Here is a 23,957-nt window from a genome sequence, read left to right as displayed (position 1 = left end):
GACCCCAATCGAGATCGAGATCATGTTGGCCATGGTCTCTGATTTGAAGGCGTCCTTCTTCAACAGCACGCCGATAGTATAGATGGCGACGGGCATCGTCGGCCTTTATCACCGAATTTCGCCGGATTTGAGAGAAAGAGGTGACTCTTTATCGAGAAAAGCTAGGCGACTCCCCATCGAGAAAAGCCAGGCGGCTTCACCGGATATTGCAGCGGCGATTTCTGACGGAATGGGAGAATTAGAGCTCGTCCTTGACGCTAAGCGTGTGCAGTCGAGCGAGCTCCGAGGTTTAGGGCCCAAGAGAGAAAGAAAGGGGCGGCGCCCTCCGCCGGCCTCGCCGGAGCTTTAATCAGCGACAACGACGATCAAATTTTGAGCGAGAGAGATGAATTAATTAAAAAGTTAAAAGGTGCAGATTAGCCCCTGAACTCCGAAAAAACGGTGCAGATCGCCCCCTTGACTAACGGCCCATAACGGTGTTTAGTCAGAGGGGCCGATCTGCACCGTTTTTTTGAGTTCGGGGGCTAATTTGCACACACAGTTAGTAAGGGGACTGAAACGTTCTAAGGGCCTCCACTTGAGGGGCCTATCTGCACCTTAACCCTTTTTTTTTTATGAAATTTGTTCACTTGGGGGTTTTGGGCGTAGGAATCTTGGATTTGTGGGATTTGATCTGCTGCCCAAAACTTAATCCCGAAAAAATCTTGGTCATTTTAGTTTGACTTGGTTTCTTCAATATTTTCACTTGAGATGTGAAGACGGCAGCAGGAGGGAGAGAGAGAGATCAATGAGAACAGAGATAGAGAGAGAAAAAAGAGAATAAATCAACAAAGCAATAGTGATCTCCTAATTTAAGATTAGTAAAAGTAATCTAATCTATTAACCACTACCCTTTTTATTTCATCCACATCACTTTTTTCAGTTTTCTTAGTCTCCGTGCCCACACCAAAGTGGGGCATTAATTTGTGGACGGAGGGAGTACTATATATATAGTTTGTACATACATATAAAAGTTTTGCATTAAGTTAAACAAGTACTACAACATATTAATATTTAAATTTGCGAATAAAAGTTCGAAAGCGCATACAAGAAAGCCACCTAGAGATAGCTTTTAGATGGACTCATTATTGGAAATAAAACATAGCATATACCGACATATATATTCAAAATTTGTCATCCAAATTTGAGCCTAAACCGCTTCTCGGCACCTTTCTTCGTTCTGTAACTGAATCTAAATTAACCCTAAAACTTCTGTACACGTACGAGGTCGTTTCACTCCACTCTTACAGAGTTAACAAAAATAACAAAATTGTCACTGTATAGTCATACAGATTTGCTTTTGAACTACAAAATTTATTTATCTATTTCATAATTTATCTAATCGGAATTCTAAAATATTATATTTACTTAATTTAGGCTGAAAAATCGGGGTCGGGTACCCGCAAAATGCGGGTAGGGTACCCGCCCCACCCCGTTTAGACACCCCTACAAGTAAGCACCAATGTGGATGCTCTAACACAAATATATGAATTGTGTAGTTTGTAACTTTGTATATATAAAAACAATTTTAGAAATGCTAAGGGGGGTGTATTCGTTCAGGATTTTAATAGATTTCTACAGACTTTTAAAATCTTGATGTATTCGTTCAAGACTTTTAAAAGTCTATAAAAATCAATAGGTATTCGTTCAAGACTTTTAAAATTCTATAAAAATCCAAAGGTATTCGTTTCAAACTTTTAAAAATCTATGAAAATCTAGAGGTATTTAAAAATCTATGGATTTTAAAATTTGACTGATTTTCATTGATTTCATTCAAAAAATACACATGAACAAATCCGACCTCCGACCACGAGAATTCGGAAGATTTCATATTTCAGCGCCGGCTAGGTTCTAGCGGCCGTGGCTCGAAGAAGCCAACGGCCGCTGGCACCCAACGCTCGCTGGGCCCGATGGAGAATTGGTGTGGAGGGTTTCCGCCATTGATGCAGGCTTGAGCTTAAAACAGAGCCCATCTCATTAGCGTAAGTCATCCCCAAGGAAACCCTTTCTGTAAGTAAATTAAACAAATGAGTGAATTATAATTATATTCAATAATGTGCTTCACAAGATTTGAACTGCGAATCGTGCGTACCCATGAATGACAAAACCAGAATCTGAAATACATTTCACTCGACTTGTCTTTGTAGTTCACCAATTTGAATTGCATTGTGATTTTGGAATGGAAGCCAACGCTCGTTGGAACCCAGCAATCGCTGGGAGCTGCCCCAACGCTCAATTAACTCCAACGAGCGCTGGGATGGTAGATTTCAAATCCATAAAAATCACGTCAAATTCTTGTTAAAATCCCTATAAAATCCGTTCAGAATCTGTGTGGAATCTGTAGATTTTTAAAATCCATAGAATTCCTGAACGAATACACAATCCATAGATTTTAAAAATCTACAGAATTCCTGAAAGAATACACCCCCCTAAAGTTCAACTAGTACGATAATAAACTCATAATTAAAGTTTCGAATAGAAGTTTGTAAACGCATATCAAAAGGAGAAATGGAACATAAGGAAAACAGATGAGACAGCATGCAGTAATCTGGATCAACATTTCTTCAACTCATCGATCGCATCACAGAAGACGCGTGTAAGAACGTTCTTAGTCTCGAGAGAAGCCTTCAACAACTTAATCGCCTAACCAAAAAGAAGCGATCACATTCGAGATCATTAAAGTGTTAGATATCAAATACTATTAACACAAATACACACGTATACTAAACAATAATAATAAATGAAAGAAGCAGAAAATGATACCTCATTCATTCCTAAAGTGACAACCTTTTCCTCCAAAGCACCAACCTCCTTAACATTAAACTTGTTGAGCAGAGCTATGCTGGAGATGGTAGACATGGGCTTGATCTCCAAATCATCCATCACCATGTATGTCACCACCCCCTTCACCAAACCGCCGCCTTCCGCGGCCTCTACCACCGCGGGAGGACCCACATAGGTCATAGTCGAGCTCAGAACCCCACGGCACGAGGGACAAGTGGCGCGGGGGTCATCCGAAACATAATTGCGACAACTGCTATTATTGTAATGATTGGTGCACCTGTAAAATACCGTCTGAATTTGAGAACCAGTGAGGGCCAGAAGCGGAACTGAGGAACTGGAGACCGGCGCCGCCGGTTTCAGAAACGCCTCCTTGTTCTTGCCCGGCAGTATGTAGGTGTCGTTGAGATCTTCTAAGCTTTTGAAGAGGTTGGGCAAAGAGCCCTCCATTCCTTCCTCTCTGAGAAGGCTGATGACGGTGGCAAGCGGCGCAGACAGTATGTGGAAGAGGAAATCCACGCAGTCTTTGCCGGCCTCCGCGAACAAGACGCGTCTCACTTTGCTAGTGTCGATCAACAGCTTCATGCTCACCGTCGGATTCGCCATTAATCTTTTTGTGTATCTGATGGCTTGATCTTCTTCTTGGGTGGGTTACTCTATTTCAACTCACCATTCATTTATATATAGAGGCTGGCAAACTAGTTCCATCGGATTGGTGCAGATGAAAAGCTTAGTGAAGTAATAATGCTTGCGTTTCTATTTAATTATCATAAATTCATATCCCTCTGCAATCATGAGAGAAATTGGGTTTCCGTTACTGTTGATAAATATTAAGGGAAATTATATGGAGCCATAATTATAGCTGCCATAATACCCTTCAAATATTAATGATCTAATTTGAACACTAATTTGTCCTCCATTCAACCCAAACGATTTTCCCAACCCTTATTTTAGGAAATGATTCCTATTGAAATAAACGGTTTTTTCCCCTTATTTAAATCAACAACTATTTTTCAGTATAGTTGAAATTTTTAGGAATTAAATTTCTTATCTCAAACCTTGCCACTTCATATTCAACAAAGCAAAACCAAAAGAAAAAGTGGTTGTCTGCCACTAGGCTAAAAGTGGTTGTCTGCCACCAACAGGCTATAACAAATGTAGTATTATTTCAAATTAAAATGTACAATATTCAAGAGCCATAAGGTGTCTCCAACAATGATCCCAATTTTTAGTTTTTAAATTGCTACACCAATGCCACATCAACTTTAGAAATTCATCTACTTTTTTCTCTCAAATCTCCTCCAACATTAAACCAATTTTTTATTTTTTCAGGATCCCACCATAATACACACTCCCTCGATATATCTATATATGTATATATTTCTTAATTAATTTTATTTGTATTATTATTTATATACTTTAATTATATTTTTAAATTAAAATTCTATATTTTAATTATCTAATTTAATAAAATAAAATAAAATAAAATAAATTTAAAATTCTAAATTATAATTATAATTACATTGCAAAAATTTAAATTACATCAATTGAAAGTACATAAACATAATAATTCAAACTAATATTACTTAATTGGAGCCATCTGTGACATTGAATTGTGCCCAAATATGTTGTGTCAAATCATGTTGAAGTTGGAGATGTGTTTGTTTATTTGTTAAATCGTTGTGATTTTGGAGATAATTTTCAAATGCTTCCCAATTATTAGTACCCATTGGTATTGGTTGCTGAGAAGTTGCATCTTCGTCAGACCAGTTGACCGCTTCTTCACCCTCATCCTCAATGATCATGTTGTGCAAAATAATACATATGAGCATTATATTGTGAAGGTCTTCCTTGAAATAAGATCGCGCTGGATTTCGAACTACGGCATGAAATAGTTGGAACTTGAAAGGATTGTTGGATGTAAATTGTGGAGGAAAATTTGTTCCAGTAGGAGAGTTGAATGGAAATTGTTGAGAATAAATCGAACCACCAGGAGAGTTGAATGAAAATTGTTGAGGAAAATTCGGAGACATTTGATAATTGTATGAAAATTGTTGTTGAGGGTAAGACATGTGGTGATATTGTGAATTTGAAAAATAAGAATTTTGAAAATTTTGAGAGCTTGAATTACTTGAGTCGGAATTTTGAGAGCTTGAATCCGCCATTTTAATTGTAGTGAAAAGAATTTTGGAAATAAGAAGAAGATAGATTGTTGAGAAGATGTGTGAATAATGAAAATTGAAGTGAAGTATATATAGAAAATTTTAAAAATTTTCCGTTGTTATTAGAATTAGCCGTTATAAAATAATATATAGCCGTTGCTTTTTTACAATGCAAAATAAAACATTCAAAATAAAATACTAAAATACAATGCAAAATAATTAAAACACATATAATGAAAAAAAAATAAAAAATAAAAGATCACAATGTGAAACAACTGAAGCCATACTTCCGTATAATTCAAATAGCACGCTTTTCAATGAGAAAAAGTAGACCAGAAAAGCAAAAAGAAATGGCTGCCAGAAAAAGTAGAATAGAAGAAAGTGGAATTTGGTGGGCTTTGGTTAAGGGGGAAAATGCTTAAAGAAAAGAAAAGGTTGTCTTTCGTGGAAAGAAGTTTAGAAACCAGTTCTTTGTTTGCTCTTGGTTTCTCGATTTTTTTGAAGAAATCAGTTCCTACTTACTCCAATGCTAGTTCTTTGTTTTAGAAATTGGAATAACTTATCTTTGGAGGCACCCTAATATTGAAAACTACCCACTTCAACTAGTAAGTGCATGCAAAACCACCAAAATGATATTCACTATACCACATTTCATGTCTTAGTGTGTCCTACTTTCAATTTTGTTTCGTTTCTTTATATATTTTTTTTGTGTTTTTTGCAAATAAAATCACGAACAATTTGAAATGTGCAATTTTAACGTGGCTTTTGAAGTGTGGCGAATTAAATCATAACCTTTTCAATTTTCGCAATTTCATCCCCTCAATTTTTTCCGGCCACCGGAGTGATGAGTTGGAGCTTATGTGGATTATTTTTTTCCACATAATTAATTTCTACTCCCTCCGTCCCTAAAATAACTTCATCTTTTTCCATTTTGGGACGTCCCCCAAATAACTTCCTCTTTTTTTCTTTCCATTTTTGGAAACCTACCCCACCACTACTTTATTTATTCTTACTTTTCACTTTTCACCACTCCCAATACTAATTATAACACTTTTCACAACTTCCAATAATAATTATATCACTTTTTCTCCATTATCAATACACTTTACAACTTTTTATTAAAATCCGTGTCGTCCCCAAAGAGGAAGCCATTTCAGGGACGGAGATAGTAACTAAGATTAAATTGCTGACTAAGATTAAAACAAAATCAAAACCTAATGCTTTTATTTTACTTCTTTTTCGTCTTTTATAAAAATATATTTGATGTGTATCTTAAGTTAAAGATCATGACAAGATCTTCAATTCGATTTAAAATTCATTAAATATGAATTTGAAATAAATAGTTTATTATAATTTAAAATTTTAAAGTGATTGTTTTTCTCTCTCCTATCTCTTTTACAATATTCTTTATTTTTTTCTCTTTCTCCTTATTTTGTTATTATATTATTTCTATTTGTATCTCTTTCTCCTACAGAATTTATATATCTTCTCTTCTCTTTTGATTTAAAAAAATATAATATTTATTTGTTGAATTATTTTTATCAAAGTATACATATAAATATTTAAATTAAAAAATATAATGCACAATTATCAACAAATATCGAGACAATATTATAAAAGTATTTATTAATTTTAATTTTAATAGAAAATAATAATCAATAACAAAAAACTTTCGATAAATTTAATTATTATTATACAATACTCATTGAACTTAATATTATACTCCTACTCATTAAGTTGATAAAATTATTACTATACACTATTTTAAATCAAGTACTAATATTTAAATTAATATATTTTTTGTTATTAATTAATTTGATTCACAAATAATAATATTTTTACATAATTTCAAAATTTTAAAATAAATAAATATATCGCGGCCGTGTATCGTACGGGAGGGCGTACTAGTTTAAGGAAAATGGGGGATACTGAAATAAGTTCGACGAAAAAGAAGAAAAATAAAAGAATTAGGTTTTGATTTTATTTTAATCTTAGTCAGAAATTAATTACGTGAAAAAAAAATCCACATAAGCTCCAACTCATCACTTCGGTGGCCGGAAAAAATTGAGGGGATGAAATTGCAAAAATTGAAAAGGTTATGATTTAATTTGCCACATTTTAAAAGTCGCGTTAAAATTGCAAATTCAAAATTGTTCGTGATTTTATTTGTAAAAACCTTTAGTTTACTTTTGTGATTATTAATTAGGATTTATTCCATCAATTTATGGTATATAATTATTTTTTATTATTTAATTTCATTTTGAGTAGCTAATAATTGGTTGATAAATTCAAAGCCATGGTATATATATATATACTTTTTTAAAAAATTACTTTTTTGAAATAAAAATTAATTATTGTCATATCCCGACTTTTAATCACTGATCAAATGTTTAATTATTGATAATTAGGGTTCAACATCCATTAATAAAATTTGGTCTTATGTATCTGTTGTGATTTAATTTTGTTTGATGTGATTGATTTTATTTATTTGAATCCAATTGAAATTTAAAGGATTTTATGCATAAGTTTTAATTCGTTAGTTAAGTGTAGTTATATGAATTACATGGATTTTAAATTTTGCATGAAATCATAAATTTTCCTTTAAATGAGATATTATTTTTTTTATTATCAATCAAGAGTTATATTTTAATAATTTTATTAAAAATCATTTTATTTATTTATTAAAGTCACAAGTTTTATTTAAATTTTGATGGTACATTTTGTCCACTAATTTTCTTAATGTGCTTAATTCACATCCATTTGATACCCACATGTTTTAATTAGTTAACCTTATCTCATAACCACCCACTTGCCATATTCTATTAATTTAACTTCTAAATATCTACTCATCATTATCCAGCTTCCTCATTAAGCAACACTATTATCTTCCTCTAGAAGCTAAACATTGTTCTCACCCACACTTACCGTCTTCTTTGAAATTTCACATCTTTTTTTCACCTTCAACTCCCTAACTAATTTCAATCAAGATTCAAGGTAAGTGCGATTTATATTTATTCATCTTATTAGTCAATTTCAAGAAATACCTTCATACACTTATGCCATGCAGCATTTCTGCAGAATTTTTATAACAATTTTGCTTCCTCAAGGTCTACTCCAAAATTGAACCACCAAACACAAAGCAAACTACTTATGATTCTTTATATGTTTATATGATTCTGGAATTTACACATGTGGTGTTTATTGTAAGAAATACACAGATAGGCAATTACAAATCTTGATGAATATAAACTCTTATATGAAATCCTACAACTGTTGTCGTTTTGAATCGTGGCTGAGCCCCTATGTAGATGTATGTGTGAGTGTCGAGATCGGGGAGGCGGCAGCCCGATGACTCGTCGTCGGTAGGCGGCTGAGGCATGATGGCGGCAGAGCCGCCACTGTTTCTGTTCGGCCGAAAGGGGAGAAAGGGAAGGGGATAGAAGATTTCAGTTTTTCGTTGAATAAAAGAGATGATTAGGGCTTCAATTTAGAAAGAAAGAAAGGGGAAACAAGGGAGGGAAAGAGAGAGAGCCGAGAGAGAGAGAGGGTTTGTGAGTGTGTGTTGGTATGTGTCGTGTGTGTGAGTTATGTATTTATATGTTTGTATTAGGGTTAGTTTTTAATTGGGGCTCAAGCCCATCTTTTCCTTTGGGCCGATTTCATTTATATTGCTGGGCCCATTTTGCTATAAAAGCTGATGGGTATTTATTTTAATTGATTGGGCCTAATTTTAATTTATTTTGGGCTGTTATTTGATTAATAAGGCCTACAAATTTTTGGCCTTATTTCTTTTTAAAATGTTTGAATTTCCACTAAATTATGTAGTGAATTTAAATATCTTGATTGAAAAAATAACTAATCCATAAAATATGTGGTGAGATGCGTTGTACCAATGAATGTGAGTACGAAAGATAGAACACAACGAATGATAACCCAGTTCGGTTAAACAACCTACGTCTGGGGGGCCTCGCTCAGGGAAGATCATCCACTATATGAAGTTAAGATGTACAAAGGACTTACACAATAAGACACCCTCTTACTTAGCCTCTACATCTTCCCAAAACCTCATCAACGGTGAATAACTGAAAGCTAGACAACGACTAACTTTCTAGGCGCACCTAATCCCTTGAGAAACAAGAACCAACAATAAAGAAGAGTAAATAATTCTTTTACAATGTACGCTCAAGTGTATAACTCACAAACACTCTTCTACCAGGAGAAAAATAAAAGTACTATATCAAAGAAAAGTACTACAGACGGTACCAAGATCGGGGGGACACCTAGCAGGAATAATAATTCACGTCTACATCGTGAGAATTGATCTAAACGAAAATCCCCAGCAAAAACGAATTCCCTTCATCAAGTATGTATAGCCAAACCGTATAAGAAGTTTGGGCTCTTGTCGAGCTCCAGGCGACGGCCCATAAAACGATCCAGTTGCAGCGGCACAAATTAGAGTTCAATGAAACCCTATGAATTGGACTCCCAAGCCAACAAAAGATCTAGTAGATATATCTCCATAAATAGATTCAAGAGAATCTCCTTCAAAATCCCGCAGGGAAAGAGGCTGCCAGAAACATGAGACCGAAGAAGCAACCCAACAAGAAACAGACTGTAGAACTCTTGAAGCAACTCTCGAAGAAACAGTTCAATCCAGATCATGAAATCTCTACGCACTTATTGTCTACTCAATGATAATTAAATAGAGTATGAAAATACTCCAACATTGATTATTCAATGAAATCCATTCTATTTAAATTATTGATGGACTTTAAAGGAAATATTTTGGGATTAAGTCCTTATTAATTATGTGATTATTTTCAAGAACTTATGAGTATGGATTTTAAAAGGATTAAAATGTTTTATTATTAATTCCATTGCTATGGAATTAAAAATGTTTTATTTAAGTTATTTATTAATGAATAATGGAATTTCTACGCCAGCTTATCGACTCTTCATCAATGAAGGTCCGGGCGATAGAAAACGAAACTGAAGAAGAAGCGATTCTACGCCAACTTTAAGAACGTTTAAGGTGGACATTACTTTTACTATATGTATATAGAGATTCCCTACGTGACGTAGGTCTCTTATACGAATATATGCATGATATGATTTAACTGATTATTTCAGTTTTATGAAATGCTCATATGATTAATTATGAAACGAAATGAAATGTTTATGAAATGAAATGAAATGTTTATGAAATAATTGACTGTCAAAAATGTTTATATTTTTATATGTATCCTATTTGTGTTGGTTCACCAACTTTAAAGGAAATCCAATTGAGATCCTATACTAGACAAAGGTTGCTAGCTAGGGTTAACGTGTACACTCATGTAGACCGCGAGTCGCTTGCGACTGGTCTTGGCGTCCGTGGAAGAAGGCCTCATAGAAGACACATTGTTCCACTGTTAATATTGTGATGAAGTTAGAGATAAAATTTACTCCATCCGTCTCATCTATCTTGAGACATTTCTTTATTTGACAAAAAATTTACCTTTATTCATTTTTTCATTTTTTTCACCTACACACAAAACACTACTTTCTTAATTTCCATGCAAAAAAAAAGGTCTCAAGATAGCTGAGACGGAGGAAGTATTTTAATGATATGATAATTAATTTTCATCCGTTTTATACATATACAATTAAAATAAGTGTATATCTCATTATTCTACTACGAATAATACTTGATTATTATATTTTTATTTATTTTGAATTTTAATAATATTTTTTTTAGATTATGGTTTAACCATTTATGTTTTAATAATTACTGAAACTCTAGACAGTAATTATGATTTTATTTTTGATTAATTTGAGATTTATAAATTTATTTTTAGAAAGAAAAAATATATGGATTCAGATCTAAACCCGAAACCCTGTATAGATCATATGAATCTAATCCGATTTCGAACCTAAATAAGAAAATTCAATTCCGAATATGAACCAAACAAGATCCGATCTATTGCAACCCCTATTAAAAACCACCCACTTTCAACATGCAAGTCATGTAGGCAAAACCACTTACACTTCTCCAATGTAACTACATTGTCAAATCTCATCAAATTGTGTTGTATAAATTTGTTATTTGAATTAGTGCAATTTAAATTAAATGAAAAAAAATCTAAAAATCAAAATTAATGGATATGACTATGAGTCAATTGGACGAGGCTCCCCAATGCAGGCTATTGACTCATAAATGATTTCTTCCTTAGATGAGTCAGTAACTGACTCAACCAATGCGAATGCTCTAATTAATTTGGTTATAATTCTTGGGAAGGCGATAAATTAGATTTCCGTTGGTATACTAAAATATCATAATCTCGCTAGAATACATGTTACGATTTTTTTTTTTTTTGAACAAACATGTTACAAATTCTCGTGTAGTTTATTGCATATTGGAAGGGTTACTTTAATTTGAAATTTATAAGCCTCCTAATTCCATTGCCACCAATATACCACACCATCTTTCTATCTCGATGGGTGTCGTAGAATTGTTAATATGACCATATGATTTGTCATAGTGATAATCACTTTCAACTTGCAGACTTTGTCAATTGTCATCATTAATATAATAGTGTTTGTATATGAAATATTTATAGAAATTAATGCCAAGAGATTACCATAAATTCAAAAGTTTTTTATAAATAACAATAAGCAAGCGCAAGTCAGAACGCTACATCAACGAGCATTGTTGGAAAACAGAAAGCTCATTAAGGATAAACTTCAAGTGATCACGATCGCGCATCCATCCAAAAACCAAAATCCGACATTTGTTGAACTAGCTAGCAGAAGAGTTCTGTAAGAACATTCTTGCTCTGGAGAGAAATCTTCAATAACTCCAAAGCCTAACCAAAAAGGAAGAAACCATTTAATCAAGCTCGTCATCATCAAATCAGGTAGTGCTTCTGTAATCCAAATAAAAGTATTACTGGACAAGAAGAAACTAAATCATGTTAAAGATGAAGAGAGGATAGGATATATACCTCATCCATTCCCAAATGGACAACTTTTTCCTTCAAAGCACCCACATACTTAACATTGAAGTCATTGAGCAGAGTAATGCTGGAGATAGTAGACATGGGCTTGATCTCCAAATCATCCATCACCATATAAGTCACCACCCCCTTCACCAAACTGCCGTCTCCCGACACCACTTGCGCATTTGGATCAATATAATGAGAGCAGTAGTTACATCTGTAAGAGTTGTTTCCAGTACTTGACGCAGCTTCGAGAGCCAGCAGCGGAAGCGAAGAAGAGGAGACCGGTTTCAGATAGAAGTCCTTCTTCTTGTCGGGCTCTATGTAGTCGTCGTTGAGATTTTCCAAGCTTTTGTAGAGGTTGGGCAAAGAGCCATCCATGCCTTCCTCTCTGAGCAAGCGAATGATGGTGGCAACGGGCAGAGACAGTATGCTGAAGAGGAAATCCACGCAGTCTTTTCCGGCCTCCGCGAATACCACTCGCTTCCCTCTCTTGTCGATCAACAGCTTCATGCTCACCGTCGATTCCGCCATGCCTACTACTGCCTTGCTTCTCTTCTATTCACCAATATTCATTTATATAGATTTTAAGCAATTTTCTTTTTCTGAAAAAATGATATCAAATTGTCTTGGGCTTCGACCGTAGCGCTGCATTGGTGCAGTGGAGGGGCAGGTTTTTTGCTTGCAAGCAAGATGTGGTCGTGGCCGGTGATTGGTTGTTGATGCGCATGCGCCCACTAAAATATTTCGTGGATCCAAACAACATGGTCTTTTCGGATTATCAATAGAAATAATAATATATCTGACTTAATTTATGCAAATTCAACCGCAAATTTGCTAGGATTTCAAGTGCTGCAAGAAATTACTATCAGTTAATATGAAGATCAATATCATATTCCAATGCATTAGCTTATTATACACGGCTTCTTGAGAGATGAGACTTGAGATGCATCAAGAAAAAATAAATAGTAATTGCTATAAATGTTGTAGTAGTGACATAATTTTCAAATAATTGTGACTCTAGAAAATGTCACCAAATAAAATGTTATAGCTAGTAGTGACATATTTTATGAATCTTGCTTCGACTAACTCACTATTGACTAATGATTCCTTATACATGCAATAATGCTTATTTTATGTTTAATTCTTTTATATATACCACATAATACTTCCTTTTATGGAAACCATAGGTGATGTACAGATCAATGATTCAAATTAATTATTCATTAACACGAAAATGATTATTTTTTGTGAAGTATCTAGAGAGAAATTTTTCTACATTACATGTTGCAAGTGTCGTGGAGTAATTGATACATCAATCGATCTATACACTTGAAATTTATCCATCTTTTTCGATGGATAAATTTATTCATCACCATGAAAATTATAAAAAGTCAGCTTCAAAATAGAACAAGAGATCGTCGGCACTGTAGAAATAGCTTTTTCACCATCAAAATTATAAAAAGTTAGCTTTAAAATAGAACAAGAGATTGTCGTTGTCTTGTTACTTAATTATAATGAGAAATAGATTATTTTTACAATTGATAATGAGTTCATATTACTCCGTTTTATGAGTAATCATAGAGAATTGTTGCGATTTGTAATAATATTTTATTATATTATATCTAGACGAATTATTTTAGTTATTTTAAATATTTTGCCCTCCCAACACCCCGGGGGCCTGGTTCCACCACTATGTATGGACATGGACAATTTGGCTTGATTTTTTCTCTCCACAAATTTCAAATTGATTTGAGTTATGTTTTTCAAATGCCTTCAAGTCTATCAGCTCTTCAAGGATTTATTTTAAGCAGCAGAAGATTGCATTGAATAAGATTAACTTGATCAAAGGAGCATACTTGTCTGCATGTATATAAAAAATTAAGTGGAACAATCACACACAGAAGAAATTGCAACTTGAATTCATTGTGATCTCCTCATTTTGATATTGAGAGGTCTTTCCTTGTAGGACTGAACCTTTTCCACTGCCTTACGCGATGGTCTGGAAATGGATGTTCTCGGCGCTTCAACATTCTCCAACATCTCTTCTCTTGCTTCATAGCCTCCACCACCAGATTCTCTCCTCACACAACGCCTGCGTTAATCAAATATGTCAGTAAAACACACACATTCATTCATATGGCCAGTTTCTCTTCATAGCTACGAATAAACAGAGTTGTAAACCTTTTGCATAGTGCAGTCTCCATTTCAGCGTGCTGCTGAGATGTCGTTGAGCTGCCTAAAGCTGCAGTATATCGCCAAATGGTAAGTATCATCAGATAAAGGCTTCACAATATTGAAAAAGCAGTATTGTTTTCCTAGATTTTTACATGCACTTCTTGAGAGACGGCGCCTCCTGCTGGCATCGCGAGGCCTAGCATCCTCATTCATTTCCGATCCCTCTGTTACCTCCTCTGCCTCCTTCACTCCAAGAGAGCGATGTTCAATAGCTATTTAGCTTAAATAGAAGTGCTAGACAAACCTAAACATGAACACACAGTAGATATGATCGCGTTTCTAAGTCTACATCATCCTACAATCCTTCTACTGCCGGTGGCATTCCTTATCCATGATATGGACTTGGCAGAATTGTGATGATCAGATTAGTTCCTCGGGTTGAAAAACGAAATAATCAGAACCAAACTCATCAACAACTAATGGTTCAAGAATCAAGATTTAAGCAAATTGAGCCACATCCCTTCACTAAGTTATAAATATGCCTACCTTGAGTTGCAAAATCTTTGTCTTGAGAAGTGTGTCTTTGCACGCTACGTCGTGTTGTAATGCTTTCAGCTGTGAAGTGAAGGATCATCAATACATTAGAGATAGATATGCTAAAAGCTTACCCTTTGTTTGCCCATTAAAGATCAAATCTTTACATTCAAATGAACATCTCCATAAAAGCTTACCCTTTGTTTGCCCAAATTAACTTCCTGCACAAGGTAGAATCAACAGAGCTGTAAGATTTCTGCATCATCCTTAATTTCAACAACAAAAGAAATACTGACCGCTAGCATATGACTATTTGTTTGAGCAAGAGTCCAGTTTTGCAGCTGCATTTTCTGAAGACATGTTCTCAAATTTTGAACCTCAGTTCCACTCAATTCTATAATTTTACTGTTTCAAAGCAATTTAGAACTATCATAATTATGAACACATCATCAAATCAAAACATCTTCTTTGGTGAGAAATATACATACTTCTTTTCTTGAATGAGCTTCACCAAGGCCATCTTTTCCTGTAACAGAGTTTTAAAAAGTTGGATAAACTATGATGAAACAACACAAAAATCAACAAAGAAATGGAAATTGTGTACCTTAACAAGATGGTCAATGTGCTCCTTAGCAGAAGCATTATCAGATTGCAAATTTTTTTCAGGAAATGCCGGCGATTTAGGCTGAGGCAAAGAATTGGTAATATCGGAGAGCCTCCTTCTCACCATGCTTCCAAATGAAGATCTTTTTGACATTCTATCCCCTTTCATCTAATAGAGATAAAATTTACACTGGGTTTCAGTTACAGAGAGGGTTTTTTTCAAGAAAATATGAAGTTGAAACTGAAACACAAGAATTTAGTTCAGACAGCAGTATAAACTAAAAACACGAAATTGGTTGTGAATAAAATGAATCGGGATCAATTGGGTTTCGCTCAAATTTCCCGAACTGAGACAAGAAATCCGCCTAGTCTGGAGATGAAATAGTAAATTTGCAGACATCCACGGATGGAATTCGTGGGCGACGAAAAAGAAGGAAGAGTTTAGAGAAAGTAAAAGGAAAAAAAGAAAGAAAGATGAAAAGCAAAAGATTAAAATCAAAAGAATGTTTCAAATTTCTTGAGGTTCCAACGGATTTCCGAACCTAGGAACCTGTTTGCGAGCCTAATTTTTTTATCCGAACCTAAGTTTTGAATAGGCTCGGGAGGTGCGTTTGGCTCCTTCCAACTGTTTGGGCCTTTGGGATTAAAATATGAGACGAGCTTTTATCAAAAAAGAAAAGAAAAAAGAAAAGAGATGAACGAACTATCTTTGTTTAAGTGGAAAATTAATGCTAATACGTTATTTCAAATTTGTTCTTCCAAAGTGCATCGCCTCAAATATCTCTCCTTTCATCTCAAAATCAATAAAATATAGGCTTGGTTGTTTCTTTAAAAAAAAATCAAAATTTTAAGACACATGAAATAAAGCAAATATGGAGGGAAAGAAAAGGGATTCGACTATGAAGTATCTAAAAATAGCATGGACATACACCTTTTCGAGATCGAATTATAACGTGAAATGCCATAATTGATGTTAAAATTATGTAAAAATTATAATTAAATTCAATTAAAGATAAAAGTGTCTATCCAGATTTCGAGCATCGGATTTATCCGATCTATCTTATACCCTATCGGATATTAAGAGCACTCCCAACAGAAATCTCAAAATTATGCTCCTATATTTCTCTCTAAAGCTTCCCTATTTAATTTTAGGATCTCGATTTTATAAATGCATACACCAAATCTCCTATTTTCTACATAAAAACAATAATTATGTGTGGGCCCTACTAATTATAAGTTTAAAATAAATTTAGGGTGGGTGTAAATTTAAGATTGAATTTAGGTAGGTGTAAAAATTTTAGTGGGCCCCATTCAATTTAGGGGATCTGTTGGATGCATTTTTTATCTCATTTTCAATTGTTTTAACCTAAATTTAAAGTTAGTGATGCATTTAGGTGATCTGCTGGGAGTGCTCTAAGATACCCATTTTTATGAAAAACTGGGGGCGGAAGTTTGTATTCAAATCAGGTGAGGCCGTGAGGGTATATTCAATTACTCGATTTTTATTATTATTATTATAAATTTAGTTTAGGAAAATTAAAATGAATCAACTCAACTTTTTTTCTTAAATCTATCTCGCCCCCACCCCACCCCACCCAGCGCCTCTCTTTTCCCCTTGAATCTGGCTGGGTTTACAACTTGGTGGATTCAATGAACCCACAATTACAACCTCCCTAATCATTTGGAATTTCTCAAACCTACCTACTTTATTTTCATTTTTTTTTTAAACTTTTAGTTACCCTCTTAAGCGTTGTTGGTATGACCAGGTAAAATTGTTACTTATTTGGTAGCATAAAATTGATGATACATCATACAAGTAAGCATAAAACTTGATTTTTGATAGCATGAGCGCAACAAAAAGATCCCATAAAGTAAAATAAACCTAAGTTGTGGCTCAAAAATAAATGATTTTATCGTGTTTCACCAATGCTTTGAGCTGGAATACTGGAACACACAGAAACTGTTCTCTATCTACTGAACATAATGAAACATAAAAATGCCTTCTTTCTTAATCATACACATATTGCCAGTTACAGAAAATGCCAAATTGTGATGTGTGCCTCAAGAAAGAGACAGATTTTCGAAGCCGTAAAAATAAAATAACACCATGTGAATGAGCTTCGTATAAGACAAATCACGTGCCAAATAATGTAAAAACTAGTGTTAATGGGCAAAAATGCCCTATCCCTTATGTGTTTTTTGAAAAATGTCATCTCTTATCATAGAAAACATTCTATGCCCTAAATATGTAAAGTGCCTAATTTACCCTTTGATGTTGATGGGTTTGCTTGGTTTTTTGTGAAAGTCTTACACATTTGACCGATTTGACAGCCATCGGTCATAAAAGTCAACGATTTGACAGCTATCGGTCATGCGTATATGTGTCCAGCCGGTGGCTAGATCATGTGTCCGACCGGGCGGACACATGTTTTCACCGGCCGGACACTTGATTTTATCGGTCGGACACATGTCTGACCGATAAAATCATGTGTCCGACCGGCTAGATCATGTGTCCGCCCGGCCGGACACATGTTTTCACCGGTCGGACACATGATCTAGCCGGTCGGACACGTGATTTTATCGGTCAGACATGTGTTCGACCGATAAAATCAAGTGTCCGGCCGGTGAAAACATGTGTCCGCCCGGTCGGACACATGATCTAGCCACCGGCTGGACACATATACGCATGACCGATAGCTGTCAAATCGTTGACTTTTATGACCGATGGCTGTCAAATCGGTCAAATGTGTAAGACTTTCACATAAAACCAAGCAAACCCATCAAATCAAGGGGTACTTAAAGAATAGGGCATGAAATGCTTTGTATAATAAGATAGGGCATTTTTACAAAAAAAGATAAGGAAGTGGGCATTTTAAATTTTCACTCTAAAAACTAATCCTACTTGTTCCAACTCGAGCATATCCACCAAATGAATGATTTCCTTCTATCTTTTTCTTCATTTTGTCTTTTTAAAAATTATTTTAAAAGAGCAAGATAATTATCACAAAATGAACAGGACTTCACAGAAGTGGCAGATCCGGGGGCTATAAAGCCCCTCACATTTTTTATTAAATAAGAAATACAAAAAAAATATATAATGGAGTATTATTTTAATAGTCGTAGCTAGTATCCATGTTAATTGCTTAATATTTTACTTTGTTATGTATATTAATTTGTTAAGTTCTTATTATTTTTTATCATGTTTTTCTTTTTCAGTTAATTTTCAATATTAAATTTAAGTCAATTCTCACGTTAAAGTAAAGTACTAACAAATTGCTAATAATGAATTAGTTTATCTTTTCAAAACATAATCTTTTTAAAAAACAAATATAAAGAGATATGTCTTTATATACTTTCAATTAATCCCAAGTCCAATAAATTAAAATTCTATTTGAACATAAAAATGAACAGTACGAAATGCTAATGGGAACTCAGGCCCCCGAATTTACGTACACGTACTTTTCAACGCCAAATTTCAACACATTCAACCCTTTTAAACTTTAAACGACAAATCATGGATCCACCTCTGCTCGCGCGAGTTCATATCAAAAGCCATTAGATTGAAATATTAGATTTGCAAAAACAGAAGATAATTATCATCAATCTCGCTTGTGCTATTACATTAAACCGATCACCTAAAATTAACACATCTTCTTCATCTGCTGATAGATGCATCCCCATTTTCCCGAGCTTCGCCTCTGAACTTCCTGTAAATATCTCCCTTGTAAAACTCCCTCGTCCTCACCACTAAAATCAGCGACGACAGCGCCCCGAAGAAGGTGACCGACGCCAGAATCACAAACGCCGACCGGTAGCATCCGGCGCCGATGCAGACGAGCTCCTTCGCCGCCGACCTGCTCACCCCCTTCTCCCTCAACTCCTTCAGCGCCACCCCGTCGTAGAGCGGCCCCGTCACCTTCACGTTCAGCACGTACGACCCCAGCGGGCTCGCCAGCTGCCCGCAGTTGAACAGCGTCGAGTAGTATTTGAGGCCGAAAAGCTCCGAGATGATGGCGAAGATCAGCGGCAGCTGAGCCCCGAACGAGAACCCGATGATCACCGACGCCGCGTACACCGATCCCGGGAACGGGAACGCGACGAGGAGGAGACCGGCGCAGGAGAGGAAGAGCACCAGCGTCATCATCAGCGGCCGCGGGAACTTGTATCTGATCAGAAGAGATTCCGACACGAATCCGGCGAAGATTCTGCCGAAGTAGTTCCAGATACTGAGAAGGGAAACAAATGTGTTGATCGTCTTCTGCGGGTAGCCTAGAGATTCCCCGATCTGTCCGAGGTTGTCCACGGCGGTTAAGCTCGAACCTAAGCCGCAGAAGGTTGCGAGAAACAGGACGATCATGTCGGTGCTGAGAAGGGCTTGCAGTATCGTGTAGTCTTCCCCTCTCTCCGGCTTGTTCAAGAATGTTCGCGCGAAACAGGATGTTTCTGTTTTGTTTCTTGATTTCTCTTCTTCGCTGTTGTTGTTGTTGTTGTCTATTGTTATTTGAGGAGGAGGAACGATGATGGGTTCTTTCATCCAAGCTCTGGATTCTTCTCTAATGGCGATCAGCAGAGGCACAAACAGAGCTGCGCAGACGACGGTGGCGCTGGCGGCGTACGCCGCCGGCGGGAATCCGACGAGTACTTTCTGGAGAATGGTCATGACCATGATGAAGAGCGCGAGCAGGATCGACACGTAGAGGAACTGGTAGAAGATCTTGAGCTCGTCGGCGGTCTGCCGCACCACCTTGAGCTCGCGGATGGTGAAGACGAAGACGACGGAGAGCGCGGCGGGCAGCCAGGCGATGAGGAGGATGAGCGCCTTGGAGTCGTTGCCGTAGACGGCGAGGTAGACCTGCGTGAGGATGGCGCCGCTGAGGCCGGTGAAGCCCTTGAGCAGCCCGATCATGCTGCCGCGGCTCTCCGGGAAGTTCCGGACGGAGGTGACGAGCGCGCCGGTGTTGGCGAAGTTCTGCGAGTTGGCGCCGATGCATATGTAGAGGCACATCTGCCACACTTTGGGGGCGGCGATCCTGCCGGTGACGGCCAGCCATATCATGAAGTAGCCGGTGAAGTTCATGGCGGAGCCGACGAGCAGCACGAACCACGTGGGCGTGACCTCGGCGATGAGGCCCGACAGCACGCCGAAGTTGGCGCCGAGGTCTTTGAAGAATCCGAGGAGGTTGAGCGTGGTCTGGTCGTACCCCAGCGACGCCTTGATCTCCTTCGAGTAGACGCCGAAGAGGTACGTGGCGCCGGCGCCGGCCATGATCAGGAACGACGCGAAGAGGGAGAACCACCGCCCGCGTATCACGTGCGCCGCGAAGCGCAGCCGGCCGCCGCCGCCGCCGCCGGTTGCTGTCGCTTCAACCATTTTGATTTTTGCTCTTCGCTTCAGCTCAGCTCAGCTCGGCCTTAAATTAAAGAAATTGGGGAATTTGAGTTGAATCTGATTGACCAAACAAGGAAAGTCGTCTCTACTGCAATCCGGTGTACGATGTTGCATTTCTGGATTAATCGGATTCTATGAATCATGGTCACGTGTTGTGATGATTTTTTTAGGATAAGATTAAAATGTGATGAGTGATAATTATTGGGTAATGGATGATGATGGAAGCAATTAGTGTTATTATAAGAGGGGAAGACACAGCTGAGTGGAGAATAAATGGTGGTTGAAGATTTTCCAACAGTGGATACAAGGCCAACGTAACGGCTACAAATATGTAGTGATGCATTCGAACGAGGCAGGACCACATTTCATTTCTCATTACAGTTTCCTTGCTGACGCAATATATTCGACTGTGCTTATAATAGATAAAAATTTAATTAACTAATTAATTTACTATTGTCCAAGTTCATATAATATTTGCCTGGAGTGTATTAGGGCAGGTATTAAGGAAATAGAAAACGTAATGCACTTCTAACAAGGAAATTTTGTTACTAAAGTTTTGGAATTGATTAGAAATGGATAATGGATTGTTTTTGCTGAATCAAAATATATATATACATCATGTAATTGAAATAAAAAAGACGCCCATTTACATTTTATTCTTTCAAATTTAAATACATTTGACCTTTTTTCAAAATTTATAAATTGAGTACTTTATGAATAGCACAAGTTTTTCAGAACAGCGCCTAATTAACCCGAAGTTATGGGTTATAATCACAAGCCTAATAATAATGCAAGTGGAGACGTTATAAAATTGGTGACATGCCTAAGATTTATACACAAAATCTTGGGTACACCTGGGTGTACCGTACAATCGGGTTGATCCGTATCCAAAATAGTGTTATTTATATAGTTTGGATTAGGGTATGAGTTCAAATTAGTACGCATCAAAGTTTAAGTGAAGGTGCAACTCAGTTGTACGATACAACCGGGTGTACCCAAGACCGCCTCATATTTATATTATAGCTTTATGGGCCCTAACTTGAAATAGACTTTGCCATTGAAAGAAGTACTTGAGAATTATTGGCCTCGTCTTATTTGCATTTGTTAAGAAATAAATTTATCGAATTATTAGTAGTGGACAGTAAGTCATTTTTAAAAGTTTATTTGGAAATAAGCAAATTAATTTGTAATTTGGGCAATATGTTTGCATTCTAGTATAATGTATATTATCGTAAATATAAATCCAACTAATAAATGTTACTATAAGTTCTTAATTTATGTGATTCGATTAGATTTTTTTCATATATTTTTTTTTTAAGTTGAGAAATGGAGAATTGGATGTCTCGAATATAATTTGATCAATTATATTAGTGATAAGATCAAACACGAGCTCTTCGAGTGAGCACAGACTCCCAACTAAAGACAGAGGAAAACTTGAAGGAAAAGGGATAAAACTCTCAGTTCATTTCTCATAATCCAAAAGGAACAAGGAGATGTCCTACATATGGCCAACGGCCTTCTGGGAAAGCAGAAAAAGACAGCTGAAAGTCAGCGACAACAATCTCAGACTCCTAACAACTTGGGACCACTCCTTCCTCTCTCTCTAATCAACAACATAATCCTTAAACCTACTGGGCTGCTGGATCCTCCGCTTGGGCTTCTTCACTTCCTGAGACACCTCTGGTTGGGCCGCACAATCCAGCCCAGCACTCTGTTCTTGGGGTGTAACATTCCCCGCTGCTTCGGCAATCACCTTGTCCTCAAGGTGGAACTGAGGATATGCGTTGCGGAGATCTTCTAAGTCTTCCCAAGTGGCACCTTCAGGGGGTTCTCCCTTCCATTGAACTAGAACCTGAGTGCGCACCCCGTCGTTGCTCAAAACGCGGCGTTGGGAACAAATAGCCAGGGGAGTGGCGACGGGCTGAGAGTCGTGAGAATCCGAGGGCAGGTCACAGGGCTTCTCCGAGCTATCCCCTTTGTAAGGTTTGAGGGCCGAGACATGAAATACCGGATGGATGCGGCTGGTGGGAGGTAGCTCAAGGCGATAAGCGACTGGTCCCACTTGTTCTGATATAGTATAAGGGCCATAATAACGGCGTGCTAGTTTGGGAATCACCCGGCCAGAGATTGAGGTTTGGCGATAGGGCTGGAGGCGCACCAAGACCTGATCGCCGACATTAAACTCAAGCTCGCGGCGTCGACGGTCACTATTCTGCTTCATTCGGGCTTGTGACTGCCGGAGGGTGATTTTCAGCTGCCTCAATAACTGGTCTCGCTCCAGGAGAATGTCCTCGACAGCCTGAATTGTGGAAGTGCCCCGGACATATGGTGGAATGGTCGGCGGTAGTCGCCCATATAACGCCTGAAAAGGTGTCATGCGAATGCTGGTACAATATGAGGTATTGTAGGAGAATTCCGCCCAACTCAAGTATGTAGCCCAAGCTGCTGGTTTCATATGAGCAAAAGCACGGAGGTACTGTTCGAGACCACGATTAATCACCTCCGTTTGACCATCCGTCTGAGGATGGTAGGCCGTGCTATGGTGCAGCGTAGTGCCGGATAGTTGGAAGAGTTTGTGCCAAAATTTACTCAAAAACAGGGGGTCGCGATCTGAAATAATGGACGCCGGAAATCCATGATGTTTGACAATAATCTCCATGAAGAGAGAGGCAACGGATGTCGCGGTAAAGTGCGCCGGGAGAGGCCCGAAATGGGCTGACTTGGTGAGGCGATCAACCACCACAAGAATGGCTGTGTAGTGGCGACTCGGAGGCAACCCCGTGATGAAGTCCATTGTGATATCCTCCCACACTTGATTCGGCGGAGGGAGAGGTTGAAGCAGCCCGGCAGGTGGTTGGGTAGAATATTTGGTGTGTTGGCACGTAATGCACTCAGCGACATATTTTTCTACCGTCGCTCTCATCCGTGGCCAAAAGAAAGTGGTGGCCAAGCGAACCAAGGTGCGTTTGACACCGCCGTGGCCTGCAGTGGGGGTCGCATGGGCCTCGTGGAGCAGTCGAGGGATAAGGGCCGACTCCGGACTGATGTAGAAACGGTTACGGAACAGCAGAATCCCATCGCGGGCTGAGTAATCGGCAGTCAGCTTTCGGTCCTCGAATTGTTTATGGAGGTCGACGAGATCAGGCCGAGTGGAGTTTTCTAGTCGAAGGACGTCCGTGAGCTCGGATATAGGCATGCTGGCAAGAGTCAGTGCAAGAAGCTGCGGTGGAGATTCACTCTGATCATCCGGTAACCGAGAAAGAGCATCGGCAGCGCGGTTGGAACTACCTGTGC

The 23,957-nt window shown here is 37.5% G+C and overlaps 4 protein-coding genes and 1 long non-coding RNA gene across 6 annotated transcripts; 1 reads left to right on the top strand and 4 right to left on the bottom strand.

Annotated features, from left to right (window-relative positions):
- Positions 1–2,489: 2,489 nt before the first annotated feature.
- LOC131000102 (uncharacterized) lies at positions 2,490–3,789 on the bottom strand. Its single transcript, XM_057925871.1, has 2 exons — positions 2,803–3,789; positions 2,490–2,682 (listed from the first exon to the last, which is right to left on the bottom strand). The coding sequence occupies exons 1-2, from the start codon at positions 3,424–3,426 to the stop codon at positions 2,593–2,595; spliced, it is 714 nt and encodes a 237-aa protein (XP_057781854.1). The 5' UTR covers positions 3,427–3,789; the 3' UTR covers positions 2,490–2,592.
- A 4,050-nt stretch (positions 3,790–7,839) lies between these two features.
- On the top strand, positions 7,840–8,484 carry LOC131000101 (uncharacterized). The gene is made up of 2 exons (XR_009093657.1): positions 7,840–7,976; positions 8,061–8,484. It is a non-coding gene; the product is annotated as an uncharacterized LOC131000101 (long non-coding RNA).
- A 3,240-nt stretch (positions 8,485–11,724) lies between these two features.
- Positions 11,725–12,655, bottom strand: LOC131000100 (uncharacterized). 2 transcript variants are annotated; one of them, XM_057925869.1, is made up of 2 exons: positions 11,966–12,655; positions 11,725–11,827 (listed from the first exon to the last, which is right to left on the bottom strand). In XM_057925869.1, exons 1-2 carry the CDS (start codon positions 12,491–12,493, stop codon positions 11,765–11,767), a joined length of 591 nt encoding a protein of 196 aa, XP_057781852.1. In that variant the 5' UTR covers positions 12,494–12,655; the 3' UTR covers positions 11,725–11,764. The 2 variants fall into 2 exon arrangements, with proteins under 2 accessions (XP_057781852.1, XP_057781853.1); XM_057925870.1 differs by having other exon boundaries at positions 11,756–11,887.
- Positions 12,656–13,759: 1,104 nt separating this feature from the next.
- Positions 13,760–15,812, bottom strand: LOC131000099 (shugoshin-1-like). The gene is made up of 8 exons (XM_057925868.1): positions 15,276–15,812; positions 15,160–15,197; positions 14,968–15,076; positions 14,869–14,892; positions 14,684–14,752; positions 14,290–14,380; positions 14,144–14,204; positions 13,760–14,054 (listed from the first exon to the last, which is right to left on the bottom strand). The coding sequence occupies exons 1-8, from the start codon at positions 15,441–15,443 to the stop codon at positions 13,883–13,885; spliced, it is 732 nt and encodes a 243-aa protein (XP_057781851.1). The 5' UTR covers positions 15,444–15,812; the 3' UTR covers positions 13,760–13,882.
- Positions 15,813–18,813: 3,001 nt separating this feature from the next.
- On the bottom strand, positions 18,814–21,182 carry LOC131000098 (protein NUCLEAR FUSION DEFECTIVE 4). The gene has a single exon (XM_057925867.1). It carries the CDS (start codon positions 20,643–20,645, stop codon positions 18,930–18,932), a length of 1,716 nt encoding a protein of 571 aa, XP_057781850.1. The 5' UTR covers positions 20,646–21,182; the 3' UTR covers positions 18,814–18,929.
- Between the last annotated feature and the right edge of the window lie 2,775 nt (positions 21,183–23,957).

This window comes from Salvia miltiorrhiza, chromosome 8 (assembly GCF_028751815.1).
Source record: "Salvia miltiorrhiza cultivar Shanhuang (shh) chromosome 8, IMPLAD_Smil_shh, whole genome shotgun sequence".
NCBI classification, from domain to species: domain Eukaryota; kingdom Viridiplantae; phylum Streptophyta; class Magnoliopsida; order Lamiales; family Lamiaceae; genus Salvia; species Salvia miltiorrhiza.
This window is presented reverse-complemented; position numbering and strand designations above follow the sequence as displayed.

Bases quoted from the DNA above. Each gene is read 5' to 3' on its own strand.
- LOC131000102 (XM_057925871.1), bottom strand. From the start codon at position 3,426: ATGGCGAATCCGACGGTGAGCATGAAGCTGTTGATCGACACTAGCAAA. The intron at 2,683-2,802 runs GTATCATTTTCT...CTTTTTGGTTAG, and splicing joins TCACTTTAGGAATGAATGAG to GCGATTAAGTTGTTGAAGGC.
- LOC131000100 (XM_057925869.1), bottom strand. From the start codon at position 12,493: ATGGCGGAATCGACGGTGAGCATGAAGCTGTTGATCGACAAGAGAGGG. The intron at 11,828-11,965 runs GTATATATCCTA...CTTTTTGGTTAG, and splicing joins TCCATTTGGGAATGGATGAG to GCTTTGGAGTTATTGAAGAT.
- LOC131000099 (XM_057925868.1), bottom strand. From the start codon at position 15,443: ATGAAAGGGGATAGAATGTCAAAAAGATCTTCATTTGGAAGCATGGTG. The intron at 14,893-14,967 runs GTCAGTATTTCT...TACCTTGTGCAG, and splicing joins CAAATAGTCATATGCTAGCG to GAAGTTAATTTGGGCAAACA. The intron at 14,205-14,289 runs GTAAAAATCTAG...GATATACTGCAG, and splicing joins CCGTCTCTCAAGAAGTGCAT to CTTTAGGCAGCTCAACGACA.
- LOC131000098 (XM_057925867.1), bottom strand. From the start codon at position 20,645: ATGGTTGAAGCGACAGCAACCGGCGGCGGCGGCGGCGGCCGGCTGCGC.